This window comes from Athene cunicularia (genome assembly GCF_003259725.1).
Source record: "Athene cunicularia isolate RWA chromosome 4 unlocalized genomic scaffold, athCun1 chr4_part2, whole genome shotgun sequence".
Classification (NCBI taxonomy): domain Eukaryota; kingdom Metazoa; phylum Chordata; class Aves; order Strigiformes; family Strigidae; genus Athene; species Athene cunicularia.
In genome coordinates, this window is record NW_020799099.1 from 28,464,488 (window position 1) to 28,484,631 (window position 20,144).

The 20,144-nt window shown below is 33.7% G+C and overlaps 1 protein-coding gene across 2 annotated transcripts in view; it reads right to left on the reverse strand.

Annotated features, from left to right (window-relative positions):
* Positions 1–227: 227 nt before the first annotated feature.
* The window catches only part of FSTL5 (follistatin like 5), a 300,031-nt gene continuing 280,114 nt past the window's right edge, over positions 228–20,144 (reverse strand). For both annotated transcript variants that reach the window (XM_026847761.1, XM_026847760.1), the window contains one exon: positions 228–1,215. In XM_026847761.1, the coding sequence (XP_026703562.1) occupies positions 513–1,215 (703 nt within the window). In that variant the 3' untranslated portion in view covers positions 228–512. The remainder of the gene's footprint in view (positions 1,216–20,144) is intronic.

A 20,144-nucleotide genomic window follows, 5' to 3' on the forward strand; every position in this document is an offset into this window, starting at 1 on the left:
AAAAGATTAAACAGTGGACTGGACAGAACAGGACATAACATTTCAGTTTTAGTCAAAGGTTGTACAATAGCTCTTATTTTGTGTCTGAAGCAAATCAAACCAAAATTTGAATCCTATTTAGGTCTTCCATTTACAAATGAAAAGTATCATATTAAATTCCCTGAAGCTTTTTGTGTTTTGTTTTGGGGTTTTTTTGTTTGTTTGTTTGTTTGTTTTTGTTTTTTCCCCTAATTCCTTTAAATTAATGTATGATATTTATCGTCAATTTCAATATTTAGTCATTTCAGTCAAATATAATATCATCTGATAATTAATGAGTACCATTAGTAAATAGCCATTGTTTTAGTAACTTTTGTGTGGCAGCTGATTCAAATTGTGTTCAAGTCAAAGAAATAACAGGTATAGAAGGGTCTAACAATTTAAAATTAAAATTGTGTAAATCTGAGGAATGGTGTAATTTAAGTGCAATGTACTGTAAAACTACTAATTCAGTAAATATCTAACACAGATCCTTATGCTTCTCCAACCCAAATTACTGTGTTGCCTCTCTCAACTTCAGTGATTTCACAATTCAACTTATTGAGACGTCCGTCCAGGATAAACAGAGATTCCTTGGAAGGGGTCATGAGATACTGACCAAAAAGGCCACTGTCTTTTATAAGACGGTTCTTACTGTTCCAAGGCCATTCACCTGCCTTGACAGGCTCCTTCAGACTCTTCACCATCTTAACCTTGCCAGAGGAGAGCTCCATGAAAAGAACATCAGTTTGTGTGCTGGAGCTACAGTAGACGTTGTATTGATGAGCTTCAGTGAATGATGGCTGAAAAGCTACATCAGATATGTGCAAATTAGTGTGAATGTCAAATGCATTCTGTATTTCTCCTCTCGTTGTTATAGACTGGATCCTCATGAGACCTTTTGCATCATCAATGCTGACAAGGTAGTGTCCATCTGGAGAGATATGTGGTGTGCCTGTTACGTCACTATTGTATCCAATCACAGAATCAGTAACACTATCGACTATAAGCTGTGGTAGGACAGCCCCAGTGGTATCAGGCTTACAGCAGATAAAAAAATATCCTCCAAGATGCGTATAAGCCAGTGACTGAGGAACGCAATTATAATCCTTCAAACTAATTGTCTTGATGTACGACATAGTTTCTAGATCAATTTTCTGGAGCACAGGCTCATCCTTATGAAGAATAAATCCAAACCTGGAAGGAAAAGCACAAAATCAAAGAAAGTCAGAGCTACTGTGTGCATTCTCTAGAAATGGGGAAAGCCATTATAAGCAATGTCAAGCAGTTAATTTGTGCAGCAGTGTACTGCTATATATCTCAGCTTCAGATGTTTCAGATATTAAGCAGTATATAATATTTAGGTTTTAGTGTTCTTGTAATTTAGAATGCATCACATAAAATGTCTAAAAACCATTTATCTGATTAACAGGAAAAATATTTTTTTCCTACTGACATAGGGGAAAAGGTAAACATTACTCTGAGCATATCTATTCAGTTATAACTTTTACAAAAGCCAGGAAGGAGAAAAAGATTAAATATCAATAGATAGTACATCCCACATATTTTAATTCACTTCATATAGTTCTTCGACTTTCTTGGGAACATCAACTTAACCCAGCACTCATTGTTATTCAGATAATTATCTGAATCTTTCTCATTTTAATTCAGTAGAAATGAATATCATAAAAGGATTTAGGTATATGCCTCCTGACTATCTAAGCCCCATATTTCTTACAATTTAAATGACCCTTTTTGCTTTTCCATACAGCAAGGAATTTTCACTGAACACGAATAATATGCTTAAACTTTAAATTCCTAGAGCTGAATGTTTATAACATTTTAAATATAAACTATATGACTATTCTCTAATGTTAACATACAAGTTCTGACTACACTAGCATTTGACTGTATATATGCAAAACCCACCACTCTAAGTATTATGGAGTCATGTGAAAGTGTGGTAGTTTTGCTTATAATCTAAGTAGCTTTCACAGCACTTTTCCCAAACAGCTGTTTTCCTTTGGCACATTTCTTATAACATTTTCCTCTGAATCTTTGATCATAAGAATGAAGCTGCATGCTGATACATAATCTAAAAATACCGTTCACTTCCTGTTGATTTAAAGCACTATGGAAGACAGAATATTCCAACAACTGAGTTGACAATAGCACAAAATGTTCACACTATACTTTGCAATCCTGATATATTTACTAATCAGTGGACCACCAAAGTAACAGGCAAAAAGGTTTCAGGACATTATTCAGTCAGTTGCTCTGACATAAGACAGGGTGAATTATATTTGCACTTCCTACTAAACTGATACAAGAACATTTTTAATTTTAGCCTCACCTTCTAAAATCCTTGCATACTGTTTCAGTATCATAGGATCACAGAATGATTTTCACTGGAAGGGATCTCTGGATTTCATTTGATCCACCTCCCACCCAAAGAAGGGCCAGTGTGAATCAGACTGGTCACAATTACAATTTCTGATGATTATGAGATCATTTTTTCCCTTTGATTATTCATCCAATAATAAATAGATGTGATCTGAATTAAATTGTCTTGGTTAGAAAAAGGGTGAGAGAGACTTCACGAAAATTATGGCAAGAAAACTTGATGATTACTGCTACTTTTCTATTCACAAGGTCTGTTCTGTCCTAGAGGAAGACTAGGATCATGAGGCAGAATTTGAATTTTAGTTGGTTTTATCATCTAATATTAACCTTCTCTTAATCTTTTTTGGCAAAGTAATTGATTCCTGATTCTGTTATTAGGTAGTAAGTAGTTTTTGCTCATGAGAAACAAAGTTGTACTTTATTAAGAATCATCCTATAATGGAAGAGGTTAAATAGCAAGCAACATTCTGACGTTTCAAGTGTTTATAGTATGCCTCAGTGCTAAATAACCAACATTACACACATTAGCAGTGGTTAAAAAAGGACAACAGAATTAGCTTATTGATTGTCTTTTACATAACAGCCTTCAATGTAAAGCAATAATCAATGAACTGTCCAGGAGTGTTCACGGCTTTCTGGACAATGACTTATGACACATCTGCTACTTAATCTTTACTTCTGCAAAACAATAACCAAAACACCCAGTGCACCTTAAAAGGACTTTTCTGGATGAGAACTGACTAAGTGCTGGACATTGTCATCACTGTTGGTTTCATTAATTTCAAATGCAAAACAAAACTGAAACACCTAGATTGCTAAATCAAGCACTAAAAAATTAGAAAATGTAAAAACAAACAAACAAACAAACAAAATACAAACAGAAAGGTATGAGTTAATGTAATGCAGCCAAACTTGTTGACCTTTCAAGTTTATTGTGTATAGTCAACCTTCAGGCCTATTTCTAATACAATTAGGTTCATGTAATTGCATGCAGGCTGCTCTCTCTTCATCCCTGATCTACTCCAGTGTTACTGCTTTGGAATCCGTTGGCCACGTCTGAGGAGCAGAGGTTGTAATGGGGGGGTGGGGGTGGGTTTCATGTGATGTAGATTGGTGCCTGAGTGGAGGATAACCACACTCCTGCAGAGCGAAGCATGGGGTGAACTCAGCAGGAATTCATTTTATGGCTTAGATTTAGCCTGTACAGGTAGCAGGTTAGAAAACATAGAGAAGGAACGTGGAGAAAAGTGGGCATACTGCTGTGCAATAAAATGGTTGGTACATGCAAGAGACATTAGGGTACTTTTAGAAGGAGAAACTGGACACATGAAAAAAAAAACATTATTATTATTAAAATAACATTATAACATTATGATTATTGTGGAATAGTGTAACATGGGGGACAAAAATTACACTAGTTAATCTAAGAATGGAGAAATTTGTTTAAAGGTGAGCTAACCCATACAGTTCTTGGAAGATTAATTCAGTAAAACAAATTAGTGAATAACAGGAATATACTAAAATTATTTCATTTTTCAGGTAAATAGGTAAACATTATTATTATCAAACAAAAATGGATTTTTCACTTAGGTCTGCTCCTATTCAATATGATTTTTAAAAATTATGTTCTTAGAAGGAATGTACTTAAATGACATTGAATATCTGTATTAAAAGATAAAGTTACTATCAATTAATGATGTCATTTTCATAAATTAAGAAATTAATGTGATGCTCATGAACCCTTTTAAATTTTCATAATGTTAATGAGATAAAGGTATATGAAGACAAGGGAAATACCTCATTTTAGGTTAATGTGATGGCAGGTACTGAATAGATTAAATATTTTATTTTCAGCTATTATAGTATTATTCAATCTATTTTAATGTAAGTACACAGTACAGACATTTGTTGCTTTAATAACTTTTGATCTCAGTTTCAAGAGTGGACACTAAGAAAGTTTTTTTGTTGGAGTTTGGTAAGGGCTTTGAAAACATTATTTTTCTCTTCCAGTAAACCAATACAGAATCATAGAATCACCAAGGTTGGAAAAGACCTTGAAGGTCATCTCGTCCAACCATTAACCTAACACTGACAGTTCCCAACTACACCATATCCCTCAGTGCTATGTCAACCCAAAACCAAAGTAATGGGGGGAAAAAACAGGAAATCTTATTTAAAAGAGAAAGAAAAGGCTGTTTTTAACTTATGAAGGTACTTAAAACACAGACTCATTTCCAAGTGACATTTTCAGATATACAGAAACATACTCAAAAGCAATTATGTGATTTTGAAAATCACATCAGACACCATCTATATGATTAAATGTATAAATACTTTTGAAAGTTTAGCCTGTATTAAATTTTTTTTTTTTTCTGTAATAGTCATTTAACATTCAAACACATTTTATATGTTTTATTGTATATGTGTGTCCATATTTGTACCATTTCATGGTACCTTTATTTAACTACAGAAAGACTTAAAATTTGGCTGTATATTTTGAGTTGCACTCTAGTTTCTATCCCAACTGAGAGAAAACACAAGTAATTTAAAAAAGTAATGAATTTTTAACCATTTTCTACCACAAACCAAAATTAAGAATCTAAATAAATATATTTTAAACTGGACAAGCCCTTAAACATTTTTTCTCATATATCACATATCAACCTGACAAGCAAAATTAAGAAATCTTTGTGCTGCTTGCAAATCTATTTATTTTAAAGATTATTCCAGCTGATGAAAGGGACCTTTTCTTTCTGAAGTAAAATGCAAAACAAGATTAGCATCAATTATCTAAATCAGCAATTCTTACTTGCTGATTTAAATCATGATTAAAATGAGGGATTTAAATCACTTTGATTCAAAGAAATCTGCCTTAGTTATGAGTACTTGATTAAGCAGTGTTAATGATCAATTTATGTGATATTTTTGCATTCAAATGTAATTTGACTTCAAGAGAAATATATATGTTATTAGTCTTTGCTTCCTAAATATTATTCCCAGCATAATATGTTTCTGAACCACAGGTACACTCAGCACATGTTAACTTTGGTTGCATAAAACCCTTGATTACCAGAAGAGTGAACATATCTCTAAATTAAAGTCTTACATACCTTCCCTAAGTGTTAGGTCAGTTGAAGCTGTGGACTCACACTTGACAACTAGCTTTCCCCGCTGAGGAGGATGCTGCCATTGGTTTGTCCTCCATCTACTCATTAGCTGGTGGTACCTTCTGCCAGATGAATCCCCTAAATTTTGCCAGCTAACAGGTCTGTGTAAGCATTCCTCAATGCATGTCATTAGGATAAATTTAGTTATTGCAGAATCATTTAAATGTTAAATAGTATCTGTTGATTAATCTGTTTGGTATGAATGAAATAGTTTAGGAGACAGAGCAGATTGTGAGTATAAACTTTCCCACTAGCACCCACAGATTTAAAAAAAGGATGTTTGTCTACAGCAAGGGACTCCAAATCTTCAGGGTTAATCACATCCTTATTCTAGAGTGACTAAGCAAATACATTTTAAAATATAAACTAGCTGATGACATGCCTCAAGTATTCCAACCACAATTTACCAAAGCATTCTAGTTTCTTATGCAGCTTTATGAATCTCTTTGTAACATTTAGTTCCCAGTCCAAAAGGCACAAGTATCTTGGATAGATTGTTCTTCCAATTTAAATTGTAGCTTCAGCTTTGGTAATTGAGTTTACTTGAAAACTAAAGAAACTGGCTTCAAGACTGCAGCCAACTTATCCTGATGCTGTATTTGTTGCACTTAGGAGATCTACTGTCCCTTGCTCTGAAGATATTAAGATACTTGACTTTGTAGTCTCTTGCTGCAGCAGCTAATCATATATATTCTATTAATCTTCTGTACCTGAATACCCATTCACAATGTATCTTACTTTTAAAGTGTGCAAGGGGCAATTTAATAGAAATGTTTTTCTGCGATTGTTCATTTTCACATTCTTAAATCTTCTCAACTTTGTAGACTTAAAATTATTTACAGTTATCCATGCTATTCATTGTGTTCTGCTTATTTCTGTATCACAGCTTTATGAGATATGTCCCCTCTTCCTTCCTTCAAGTAGCAATTTCTCTAGCTCTGGAAAAATGTAATTCCACTTTCTTGTAAAGTTAACGTGCTAAAGACTTTTTGCTTTATAATGTTTACTAGTTCAAACCTTAAAAACCCACTACTTCGGACACAGATGTAAAGTTAGCCTAGAGGTAATGTTTTTGGAGCTGAGTACACTAAAAGTCAGCTATGTGAACAGATTAACTCACTGAATTTAGGTAGCAGTTTTTACTTACTGATTTCAAAGCAATTTATAAATATTATGGAAAGTGAAGAAAGAAGCTGAATGACTTGCCTAAGGCTATATAATGATCTGTTGGCAAAGTCTGAGTTATCTAAGGCCCAGCGTGGTTTCTAACTGATCATGCTATGGGCTACCATTGCAACTGAGGTCCTAAAAACAGAGATGGGAGCAAGTACAGACAACTAAAATTTATTTTGAGTAAGAATATAGGAAATCACTTTGTCAAATAATATTTATGAATATTAAAATTAGACAGAACTCTGAATCTGGGTGGGAGAGAAGATCCAAAGTGGGAAACTGGTAAACCTTCATGAAGGACCTACCCTTCCCCAGAACGAGAAGTATGGCTGCCAAAAGGAATTTATTAGTACTAAATAGGGTTTTATCAATGCTATTGTTTAAACAATTCTTTCTCAGCCTGTCATATTGCCTGTAACTTTTCAGTGCCCAATTAAAACTCAGTAAAGCTGAACAGAGATGTAAATACCCTAACAGACCAATAATACAGATGAAAAAGAAGTGGGGAAAAAAATTGTTTCAGAGCTGCCAACCTTCTTGGCTGCAAAAGGATTTGGCAAGCTGTTGGATATATTTGTTTGTCTGCTTCTCTCAGTGAAAGTTGTGTGGCTGGGATTTTGAGAAGCCGAACAAATTCAAGAGAGAGGTCTGTTCATGTGGCTGCGAGTTTTGTGTGACTGATTTTTAGTCTATGAGAACTACTAGGCAGAGGCATAGGGATGGAAAACGTAATGGAAGTTCTGGAGAGAAGATACAGAAGGAAAAAGGCGAAGTGAAGAAAACTGATACAGAAAGCTAAGATTCCACGTCTGCTATAGTAAAAATAACCAGAGTGAGAAATTATACTTTCATTACCTAAGGATGAGGAAGTATTTTCCAAGCCACTAGCAACTAAGGAAGATGATAAACAGGACTTTTATAGGAACATATATCTGTCAGGTTAGATAATTTGTTCCTGATAATTTTAAAAGAGTTGACTAGCTCTTAACATTTTAATAAATCTCAGAATAACAGGAAAATTTGGAAAGTCTAGAATAAGATTGTTGAAATATTCATAAGATAAAGTCAGGTATCTCAGCTAAGCTGAATAGCTTGATGCATATCCCAGAGAAATAATAAAATACACTATATGAGAACCAACTATAGAAAAACGTGAACATAATACAGTCAACATGGTTTTATGGAAAAAAAGAACTTTGTCAGACAAACCTAATTTATTTTTTTTATTAGAAAACTTTGCTGAAGGTAACTGAATACCAGGAGGGTATACCTTTCTTGGAATAAAAACTGATACTGAAGGAAAAATAATTTTTCTGCAATAAAAAAAAAAAAAAAAAAAAAAAAAAAAAAAAAAAAAAAAAAAAAAAAAAAAAAAAAAAAAAGTTGTCAATGCAAAATCATCACTTTGCAGGGAAGTTTTGCTTCTGCTTGGTATCAGCTCTGATACTTCACAACATTTTCACGGGTGATTTGAATGTAAATATGTGTCTATGACATCAAGGTTGTAAATAATGACAGGAAAGTCATTACATTAGTCAGATGCTTATTTAAGAAAAAGTATTCAAACTAGCCAAGTGCAAAGACAAGCAACTTTACATGTGAATGAGGAATGCAGGACATGCATATAGAATATCCTGAAAAGTTGCGACAATGAAGGGACTTAAGGATCATAGAAGACATGCAGGTCAGTATGAGATCTGAGTCTCATGAGTCAAAAAAAAAAAAAGAAACAAAAGCCCTTGTACAGTCCTTGAAGGAATATAGAGAGATGTGAATAAGAATAATGCAACAGTTTCATATCTATATTCTACACTGGGGAGACCAAATTAAGAATGTTTTATGCTGTTTCATTTCTGCCCTTCTAAAAAGGAATGTTAAAAAATTAGGAGCAAGGAAAAATCTGGAAATTACTTGAGAGATGACGACAATGATTTTAAGTGAGAGTTTGAGTCCAATATATTTAGCTTACGAAAAATATAATTGAGACATGAGTTATTTACAACATATATATACCTGAGTGGAGAGAACATACTGTTTAGTAATTTTTTATTTAATTTCACGGAGAAATTATAATATTGATGGCAGACTGAAACCAGACAAATTTAAATTAGAAATAGATAATTTCTTCTAATAATGCAGACAATAAACCCTTGCAACAAACTATCACAGAGATGATGAATTTTCTTTGGTGGGAATCTCCAGGAAAAGAGTATGCTCTTTTTTGGAAGATTTGTCCAAGCCCAAGTAGATGTAGATTTAGAAATATCATATTCAGTATCTGAATTTCTGGATGACTACTTGAAATGTTTAAATACTCTACTACTTATAGAAAGTCAGAAAATATGTTCTCATGGTCTCTTCTAGCCTGTGACTATATGAAACCAATTTTTTGGCTTTACCCACACAATCAAAATTCCAGAAGTACAGTAGATTTTAATCCTACTCAGTCATTTGATGAAGAGATTTAAACAATCAGCCAAGTATTTCAAATCTCATTAAATTAATTGTGATTTGACACAATACCTTAGCTCATACACACACACAAGAAAAAAATTAGTATTCAGAGGAATCTGTCTTTCTGCAGGTCTGAGGTTTAGATGCCACTTTTACATCCACTGTATAGAAAAAAAGCTGGGGTTTAAAAATTAATTTTACACTGTTTCTGGTCTTAATTATGAATTTCACATGTGAGTTAATAATAACTTTTACAATTACTGATCTTTCATACACACATATATATCTTCAAAATAAATGTTTCCCTTGACAACACACAGGTCTCCAAATGTAGTAACTTTGTGAATTGCTTATATAATGTTACAACTATACAACTATAACAGCTATAATTTCACTTGGGAAGACATACTAAAGATGGGATGGTCATTCCTTTGAGGTTTATTGATCTAAATGCAGAAGTTTATGGTTGAATAGGTTGGAGGAATAGTGATAGATCATGAACACCTGCTTCAGAACAGTTACTGGCTTGCACAAGCAATGATCAGTTGCAAATAAATTTTGGCCCACTGTCCAATAAACTAATTTCTTCCTTTAACCACCAGGTGAATCTGTCTGTACTTCCCTTCTGTCCAGTATTAAGAACCTTCCCAGCTTGCCACTGTCAGATTATTAACTCTGATTTCATTGCCAGGTTGGCCATCTTTCCAATAAGGAGGCAAGAGCATCTGTAAAAAAGTAGTACTTACCAGATTTGTCAGAAAACAGTATGGCAAGTCACTAAGGTTAAAGGCAGTTTTGGATTGCACAGGTTAGTAGATTGGGGGACCCAAAAAAGCCATACGTAATAAAAGAGCATGATTTACCAGAGCTGCAACAAATGTTGTCCTCCAGTGGTGTCTATAGATCCAGTTTAATAGGGATATTTCAAAAAATTTATATTAGTAAGAGAGTTTTGTTGGAGGTCTCAGTAAACCAAATCAGCAAGTGCATAGGCTGATCTTTCACTCTCCTATTTTTTTTTTTTCCCCATTCAAAATAAAGCAAAACTATTAAATCTGAGTAAAGTCTTCACCACTACTCTATGTTCTATGGATAGATGAACTCAACCCCCAAAGCTACTACAATCTTATATCTTTTTCAAAATGTCTTAGTTTTCTAAAAGGATTTAAAAAATAGAGCCATTCATAATCATGCGATGAAATTGTGTCTGTCACCTATGCACTGTTAGCCTGGTTTTTATGATTAGGCTATTGGAAAACAACAAGTGATACTTGAGAGTACCTTCACTTTTCCCAAATGATTTATAGATAGATGGTGGTGTATTTAATGCAAAGTTTCCTTTCACATAGATTGATATGCAGAAGCCTTGCACTGTTCATTAATCCCTGATTAATATTTATGAGAATCTCAACCCTCATGTCTCTTCTATGCAGTGAATTCTTGCATAATATCAGACAGCATATAAAGGCGTTTGTCAGAGTGCATATTGGGATCCTGTGCAACTCAAGCCTGCAAGACATGAGAGCAAATCTTCACATTTCCAATAATTCATTTTACAGTTAATGCAAGTGGGAATCTGTAGCCTGTGGGCATATCACTACAACTGGAGTAAATGCTAGAACTATGAAATCTGAGATGATTTCTTTCTTCACTCACTCTATATGAATGAATAATAAAGATTTTAATCCTGTATTTTCAAGATTTTCAACCATACATTGTGACAAATAGTTAAAAGAAATAGGAATAATAAAACTTAACAACTCTGTAGCACTTTCCGTATGATTCTGTAGCATACTGGGTTTGTCTGGGATAGAGTTAATTTTTTTCATAGCAGCCTGTATGGTGCTGTGGTTTAGATTTGTAAACAGAAGTGTTAATAACCCACCAAGGCTTTAGTTATTGCTAGGGAGTGTTTGCACAGCATCAAGGCCTTCTCTGTTTCTCACTTTGCTCTCCCCACAAGTAGGCAAGGGGTGGGCAAGAAGTTGGGAGGTGACATAGCTGGGACAGCTGACCCTAACTGACCAAAGGGATATTCCATGTCATATAACATCATGATCAATAATAAAACTCTTTCCAAAGTAGCTGTTGCTCCTGCTAGGTGGGGGTTCAGCTGTCAACTGGGGTCAACCCACCACAGGGAGTCATTAGTTTTCCATAAAAGTTAATGAGCTTCACAGTACACACACAAGGGGAAACTGAGGTGGATAAAAAAGACTTGTCCAAACTAACTTAAAAGAGACAGGAAGAATATACTAGGAAGTGTTAATTGGAAAATACATTTAAAAAAAAAAAAAAAAAAAAAAATACAGCTTATATGGATGAGTGCCTTATTTTCCTAATTTTAATGAAAAAAAAAACCCCACTGACATATTTAAGAGTAAAATTACAATGACTAAGTTAACAACATGTTATAAATCTAAAATATGGGATTTGGGTCATAATTTTATGGACCTGTAACCTGTATGTAACACTAAACCAGTGAAAAGTAACCCCATGAATTGTATCATTCTTTTTCCCCAAATAGTTATCATAATTACCACTATCCTATTTCTCTAACTACCGCAGAACTGTTAACCTGAAAACTTTCATTGCCAAGCCGACAAAGGAGTCTATATAGCAAGTCAGATTAATGTTCTACCAAAACTACTCTCTCATCAGAGCATCAAATGCCTGAGTATAGGAAAACTCTCAACAAGTGCGTTTAGAATAACATGATCACAGGAACTTGCCCATCTTATGCCATGAAGTGTGAATGTTAAACTCATACTTTAAAAGGTATTAATTTTGGAAATCTTACTGGGTATTATTGTTATACATCCACATTACCAGTTTTTACAAGTCTTAACTCCTCTCTCTTATCACATCCAATTTTTACATTATTTTTCATGCAATTTCCATCACCTTTTCATTGTTTATGACAGGTATAAAGGGTAAAACCAAATTTTCTTTTAATATAAATGCTCACACATATACGATTTATGAAAAAATGTGCAAGTGCAGTGTATGTTACCACAACAAGATTTATATAATTAGCTCCCTTTCACTGCCCAAAATACTTATTCAATCACTGTGCTTTAAAGGTGGTGAGCTACTTTCAAACCAGATCCAAGCCACCTGTTACTGTAGAAAAAATAGTTCATTATGTTTTCGAAAAAGTAATGTTGGTTTTATATAAAATTCCTGTCAAGTTCCTTATCAAATCTGTTCAGCCTAAGTAGCTTTGACTGTTGCACAATGGGAATATGTTGCTTCTGAGGAATGAACAAGAACTCCTTTTTCCTCTCAAATATTTCACTGTTCTTATGTATCTCTTACATCATTGTTCTAGCTATGCCAAATAGGTTTTAATGTGATTAAACAATTAAAACCGTGTACAGCATCCTGCTCTTGTTTTCTGCAGGTTTGTTCCATAACAAGAAGCTAGATTTCAACAAATTAATTACAAAATATAATATAGAATTATCATTGGTAGAATGTATTATGCATTAGTAGTGAATAATGAACCTCAAAACCAGAACATTAACATAAATCTTTAGTGACTCACTAAAGTTCTGTGGAAGGTTTCCTGGATATAAGATGTTACACTTACCAGCATAAATCCCCATCTTTACCCCAGTAGTACTTAAATAAATTTTTTCCTGTTTTACAGTGTTGAGGAAAGGCTTAATGAGAAACTTATTCCCAATGCCAGAAGATTGGTAATTACTGCCTGAACTTCATCAGTGCCACTTTCTACTATCCCTTTCCATATCTGGAAAAGGGTAGACATTGTTTTCAAACCAAAACACATAGCCATTACAGGAGGAGTTTGTATATTGTCCAGCCTTCTCTGAAGGCAGTTGATACAGCCATAGGGCAAACACTCATCTTGTGAGTTGCTTCATAGTTAATGTAGTGCTGATTAAATCTGACAAGGATTTTATTACCTTTTTTTATGACTGTGCATAGGTATGTAGCAAAAGGTCCTTAATCATTTAAAAATTTTGTCTTCAGACCCTTCTGTCATCTAAATTATACAGGGCAGAGGGAGGGATAAGAGAGTAAAAAACCCATGCCAGTTCAGTGCTGAGACTGCATGAAATAGGACTCTAAACCTGCAGTTTACTTACTCCAGTCTGCAGAATTTTAACGTGGGTGTGTATTACTTGATATAAAAAGTGCATGTGTTGGCATAACATAAATATGCATATATGTGTATGTGTATATATAGCAGGTATAATATCCCAGTCTTCAGTTGAAATATAGGCAGAAATCCATGCACTAGGGCATCCCTTCTTTGACTGTTTTTTCTTCTAATACCAGGAGTGGATGAATAAAAATCCTTTTTTGCCTCACATATAATGGGTTTCAGTCCTAATGCTCCAAATGTTTTCTTTGTTCCTCTCTGCACAATCATGTATCTTCCAAATTTTCCTATGAGGAGCCCACTGATGCTTTTCCAGGTCAAATGGTAAGATCCTTGAAAGTGATGACCTTTCCCTGTCCTCTCAAGAGATAAGCATGTTTCCTCCCTTTAGGATTAAACATAAACATTTTCATGACACAGTTGATGAATTGGACAGCTGAATGCTCATATTCCAGTATCGTATATCATTTAGAATAGCAGTGCTAGATCTCAAGCCATACAAAGCTGAATTTTGAGTGCTTTTCTGATAAGGATTTCAAGTAATAGATCATAAAATTAAAAAGGCATATTTTAGATTAAGCATACATGCAAATTGAGTACACTGCCAAAATTGCCAGTGTAATTTTAAGTACTTTATTTTTTAGAATCTGGTCTTTTCATCAGTTTATTAAAAATTGATATATGAACCAGGAAATAAAAAATTACAAAAACAATATAAAGCTTAACCCTGTCTCTTCCAGAGTGAATAAGTGTTTATATTTACATCCTTACTGTTTTGAAAGAAATAAGAAAAAACATATTTCTGCAGTCCTAAAAAGCACAGCTGCTTCCCTCCTCTACAATCACAGTCAATAAGAAGGTTGAAAAATTGCCATTATGAATGTTCAGCCTCAACACCACTCTTCACTACAAATATCACTCTCTACAGGTAGTATTCCTTTCCTGGAGACACCTACTTTTCTGTCCATAACTATGCATGTTTACACATGAGTTAACACCTAGGTTGATATTTTTGCCAACAGAGGTCTAGTCCATACAGTCAACGGTCCAGGGAATTTATTAAGATGACCAGTGCCAGAGCCCTGTACAGGGTGAGCAAAATTGCCTTCTAGACTCCACTATCTGTATAGACTAGAACTCCATTAACTATAGCAGAAAATAGCCAACTTACACACACAGATACACTGTATTTTCACACCTAAATCTAGGTGCCTACAATCCGAACCTCACACTCATGGTGGTTCAGAATGGAGGTTCAGAATGAAAACATAATACCCCAAACCAGCCTTTTAAAAAATTGCACAGATTTGGAAAATTGAGTTTTAAATTATTTACACTGTATCAGTATATGAGTAAGAGCTACAATTATGCTTGAAATATGATTGTCTGTTTTTCCAGGCCATTGTAATAAGCTCAGGTATCACACAGCTGTAGAGGCTATTAAAGCTGCCCTTTGTGTTCAGAAATTAAAACGACTGCTTAGAGGAGAAGCTAGCACTGCTACAAGTGCCTTGATAGAGACATGTGTTGTATAAGTCTCCATGCAAAACAGAGCTAAAAGAACAATGCATATCCCTCCCAGAATTCTCAGTGGCCAGTTTCCACAGCTCCCGAAAGGTAGCTTTAATACAAAGCCACAAATTAATTTTTCTGTCCACAAAAAGTGTATTTTTCCAACTATAACGATCAGCTTCAATATTTTGTTAAGGCTAGAGAGTCACTGAAAAGACAAAAGTTGTTCGACATCTGCCTTTCATTTTATTTTCTTAGGGTTTTTCAGAGCTCCAAGAATTGCACGCAAATCTTATAGTTTTATCACTATATCTTAGTGAAATACATTTTCGTGTCACTGTTAAAGTATTTGACATAGTCTGCTAGAACTAACACCATAGTGTACTGCAAAATATCAAGATGGAATCACTTCATGACTTTTAATCGCATCATGACTCTTATTCAGACACTGTATTTGCAGTATTAACAAATATTTTTCAAGAAATATATATAACATAATGGAACATGGCTAGTAATCATGATATATCTACCAATTTTAAAAGTTTAGGAAATCTGTTTTTAAAAGATTAATTTTATTTTTTTTTCTGTTTGTGCAGACAGGAACTATGAAAGCTGTGCAAGGGAATGGTACACCACCTATGTAACAGTTTTTCACATTGTAGAGGAGGATGGGTCCCACGTGGGTAACCCGGGAAGGAATTCAAGCCTACTGAGTGACTATTACTTGAATTAACTATACCACACTTAGGCTCATCTCGTCTTACCTTTATTTATTGCCTTTATAATACTGTGACATTCTACGAGGTTATTGTACAAAATATACTACAGCAAAAGTCACAAGAGAAAAAAACCTCATGAAGAAGAACTGAAACTCAAGGCAGAACTTAGGGCAGCTTTGTACGAACAAAGTTTATATTAATTTGCTGCATTTGAAAACCTTCAGTTCATCCCATAATAATATTGGATCTCCAGTAGTTATCCAGACTGAGGAATAATACTGAGATCTGTAGCTATAAAAATTAGTGAAGGTGCAATATTATTTTGATGAGAAGTTCTAATCCAAGTATGAATTAATAATGGACCAGATATTAAAAAAGTTCCAAAGTCATGTGATTTCTGACACTGCATTTTCTGACACTGCATCTTCAAAACTGTATCATTTTTTTTCCACCTTTGAGACAGAGAAAGTTAGTTTGCATCTCCTATGCACAAAGAATTGCCAAGCAAGATGCTAGTGTGGAGATGCCAACAAGCAGGAAATTAACAATCTGGCTTCCTGTATGTTATTTTCTTCCTTTAGACAAGCCATATGTATTTCTTACTACTGCAACTGCATTCATTATAAAAGAGGAAATATCTAACCACTGGTTAAAAAGACAAAAAAAGAAAAGCTTAATAAAAATTGTCCTAGAAATGTGAATAAATTTCATCATACTTAAAAAAATAATATATTAAGATAAATCTGTATTTATTGTTGAGATCAGAAAAATCAACAGAATAGAAGATGATAATGATGATGATGATGATGATGATGTAAAAACATGTCCTCTTTCCTTTTTGTTTCTGGCCCTACACCCACAGATTACCCTCATGATATCAATAGACATTTTTAAAGAGATATCTGAGATCAAACACTTAAGGAAAATTATGTTCTCAAAACAGAAAGCACATAAAAGAGAATTAGATGAACTACAATAAAAATTATCTATACAAGAAGCAAACAGCAGTATTGTACAAAAGAGGTTTTTTAACCTCTGTAACTTAATTCAAGAAGATAATAAAAAACATTGTCTACTTTATCCTGAGTGATTAACATTTGTGTTTAAAGCCACTCAACATTCTATACATTAGGGACCATTTTTTTCAAAATTTATGCAACAAAGTCAAACTAGGACCTAGCTCAGATCAGCTGAACAAAAGTTTTCTGGGAGTCAAAGTAAATGTCATTAACTGCCCAAGAACAGTCTGTTAGAGGATCAGGGTTTACCCTGATCCTATAAAACACGTCTAATCTGGCAACATAGGAAAGTATTACCATTTAAACAAAGTTCTAAAATAGAAGTGTGTTATATACAAAACATTTTTTCTAATTAAATGAACTATGCACAGTAGCTCTGGAGAAGGAGATATTAACAAATAAGGAAAGGAAAAAAGGAAAATTGGCCTAAGAACGGTTTTCTTAGCTGTATAGCTCAATTGGTCCGCTGAGATTTCATCACCAGCACAACAAAAAAATAAATGTACTTTTCCCTCAACTAAGGATTTTCCAAGAACTTAACATACAACACTGTAACCCTTATTTCCTTTGTTAAAATTACTCTCACTTTCTATCCATACACTGATTTATTTTAGTTTAGAGACCTTGCATTCATACCAATTAAATCATCATGCAATTCATTTTCATTAATTAATTTTAAAAGACATAATTTATTTTTATTGTATTTTCTATTACAATTACTGTGTTTATTGCACAAATAAAATATTTACTTCTAGATAAAAACCACGCTTTTCATTTTGGAACTGTTTCTGATTTCAAAAACTGTCAGTATTGCAAGGCATACCAGTCTTATCCTCAGGACTTACAAAATTATTGTTGTCTAGAATAGTTCATTTCTGGCAGGTTGCTGAGAAAAGAACTTTCTTTAATTTCTGTTGTTCAGAAATGGTTGTTCGATGATAACAAAAGGCTAAGTGGATTTTGCCCAGTAGCTACTGCTCATCAGCACAAATGGTGCCTTTCTTTTGGGTACTATGACAGTATTTAAAGTTTGTTTTCCTAATTTTATTCCTGATGCTCTTTACAACACTAAGAATACTTGCTTCATCCGTTTGTTTTTCATCAGAAAAGGCTTTTTTTTCTCTTTCTTTGGTATTGTATGTAACAGCATTAAGCAAAAATCATCTTCCTATCTGAGGACACATTTCCATCTTAGAGAACATTTTGATAATTCTCTATTTTTGTAAGTGTTTATGTGTGTGAAAATATATATTCATACACACATCTGTAAAAGATTTTTGTCTTTTTCACCACTTTCATTTATTTACTTGTTGTAATTACTGTAAACAAAATATTTAGAAGTGCCTCCTAAAAAAGATAACATTTGCAGCAGTAATGTGTGACTGTGATAATGTACCTGGGAAATATTGACATAACAGTCCTAAGAAACAGGAACAGGTAAAAAAATGGTCAAAAGAAAGAAAATGAAAAAAACACAGAAAATAAGGTTGTGGGGTCACTCTCATGAAAATGAGTAATTTTAGTGTAAAACAAGATCGTCACTATCAGTTCTGTTAGATGAATGAAAAGGTCAGTTCTGATGAAGAATGGAATTTGAGGACAGGTCTAATTTTCTAAAAGTATCGACTATTTTATTATACTCTTGATTGGGAAGAAGTTCCGGGTTTTGAAAACTTCAGGTTTCTGAGTTCTTTCAGACTCGCACATTAAATATCTCCTCTGTACCTTTCTGATTAGAAGTAAAAAAATGTCTATCTAATAACAGGAATTCTCTAAGATTTATAAATTATAAAATAAAGAGGAAAATTAATATATGGATATCAGTTGCTTTCAATTAAAATCAATAATATTTTTATTCTTTGGGTATGGATTTAGGATGAAAAATGGATGCCAGAAGAGATCTAATCCATCAGAAGTCATATATGCTTCACAATTTACTTGATAATATTGTTACAAAGAAATATAGGTCTTTTTATAGAGTAATTCAGAAAGGAAATTAATATTCAACTGTAAGATCTATGAAATCAACATTTTAAAATCTATGGCAGTGGATTCTCTTAATAATGATAAAATTCCTGATCGGATCCTAAAATATATTGAAATACAAGAGGAATGATGGATTATGCAAAGGCTGGGGCGGGGGGGGAAAAATCCCACAAAGGGTCTACTGTGCTTTGCAGAGGTGATAATAACAACTGCTGAATATCACTTGAGAGACAGGAATGAAAGAGAAGTGATCTTTATAGTAAGTATTTCAAAATTTCAGAGATTGATATTCCCAGTTTTGTTCTGGAAGCACTGGAGTTCTTTACTATTTTTTGATCTTGCCTTGTACATACCTCATAGAAGTGAATCTGTTTTCACTATTTTCATTCTCAGTGAAGGAATTCAGTGTAAAGAAGATTAAGTTGGATGGCTGAGCCTCCACCATCAATGATGGCCAAACATACTAAAATGATTCCTTCTTTTTCTCTCTCAGCACATACTGACCATTATTTTGAAAAATAAGGATATCAAGAACTTCAAGATAGCCTCACAAGACAGAAAGGAAGAAATATAATTTCTACAGGGCTTGAAGGAATCCCAACAAGTGCTATGTTCTTAGAATAAAAGGATCTCCTTAAATTAAACTTTGTGCTCAGACCTTGAATTTGAATAGAAAAATTTCCATTCCTAGACAATAAGCAATGGGGACAGAAAAGAATGCTATAAAAGCAATAGGTTTTGAGCATTAGTAATCTGTCGGTAATGGACAATAATGGAAGCTTAGTTTCTGAGTTTATCCTACATCATATTTAATAAGATCAGCTCTAGACTCTAAAAAATGAGCACCACAACATTAATGCTGCTGAGATAAAGTGAATGACATTGTAAGTACCATCAACAAAATTCTCATTTTTATTTTAATAGTTTTCACTTGGGCAGAATGATACAATCTTTCAAACACTTATTTGTGGGAGCGACTTTATGAAAGTTGTCTTCTGTAACTCAGCTGGATAAAACATGTAATTGCTTACAAGAGAAAGCTAAAATTTCTTAACTAAACCTCATACTGATAACAAAAATAGTATATTGGCTGAAATCCTTTCAAAATTATATCGTTATTTGTTAGTTCTATTTATTTATATTACTATTTCAGTTTAAGAGTTTACTTGCAGAACATTTCAGTTATATTGTCACTAGAGATCCAGAGGAAGGAAATAGACTGTCATCCCAAACTCATGAAGACTGTCTTCAAACGACCCATGTGTAAAGAGTGACTGGGAAAATTTCCCCATAGCTGGCCAGATATTATGGTGGCTTCTTCAGTCATTTTTTCAGATCTTGCTGGAAGACCTGACTTGTTTTTAACATGTTGCACATGTCAGGACTTTTGACTCGTACTTAGTGTACATTTGCACAGGGTAAGAATACATCCTGAATTTTCCAGGTAGTAGTAAATTTTCCAGGTAGTAGTCTATGAATTGTCTCAGAGCTCTCTTGTGGAACACTTGAACCATGTATATATAGACACAATACTTTTTTTTTTTTTTTTTTTTTTTTTTTTTTT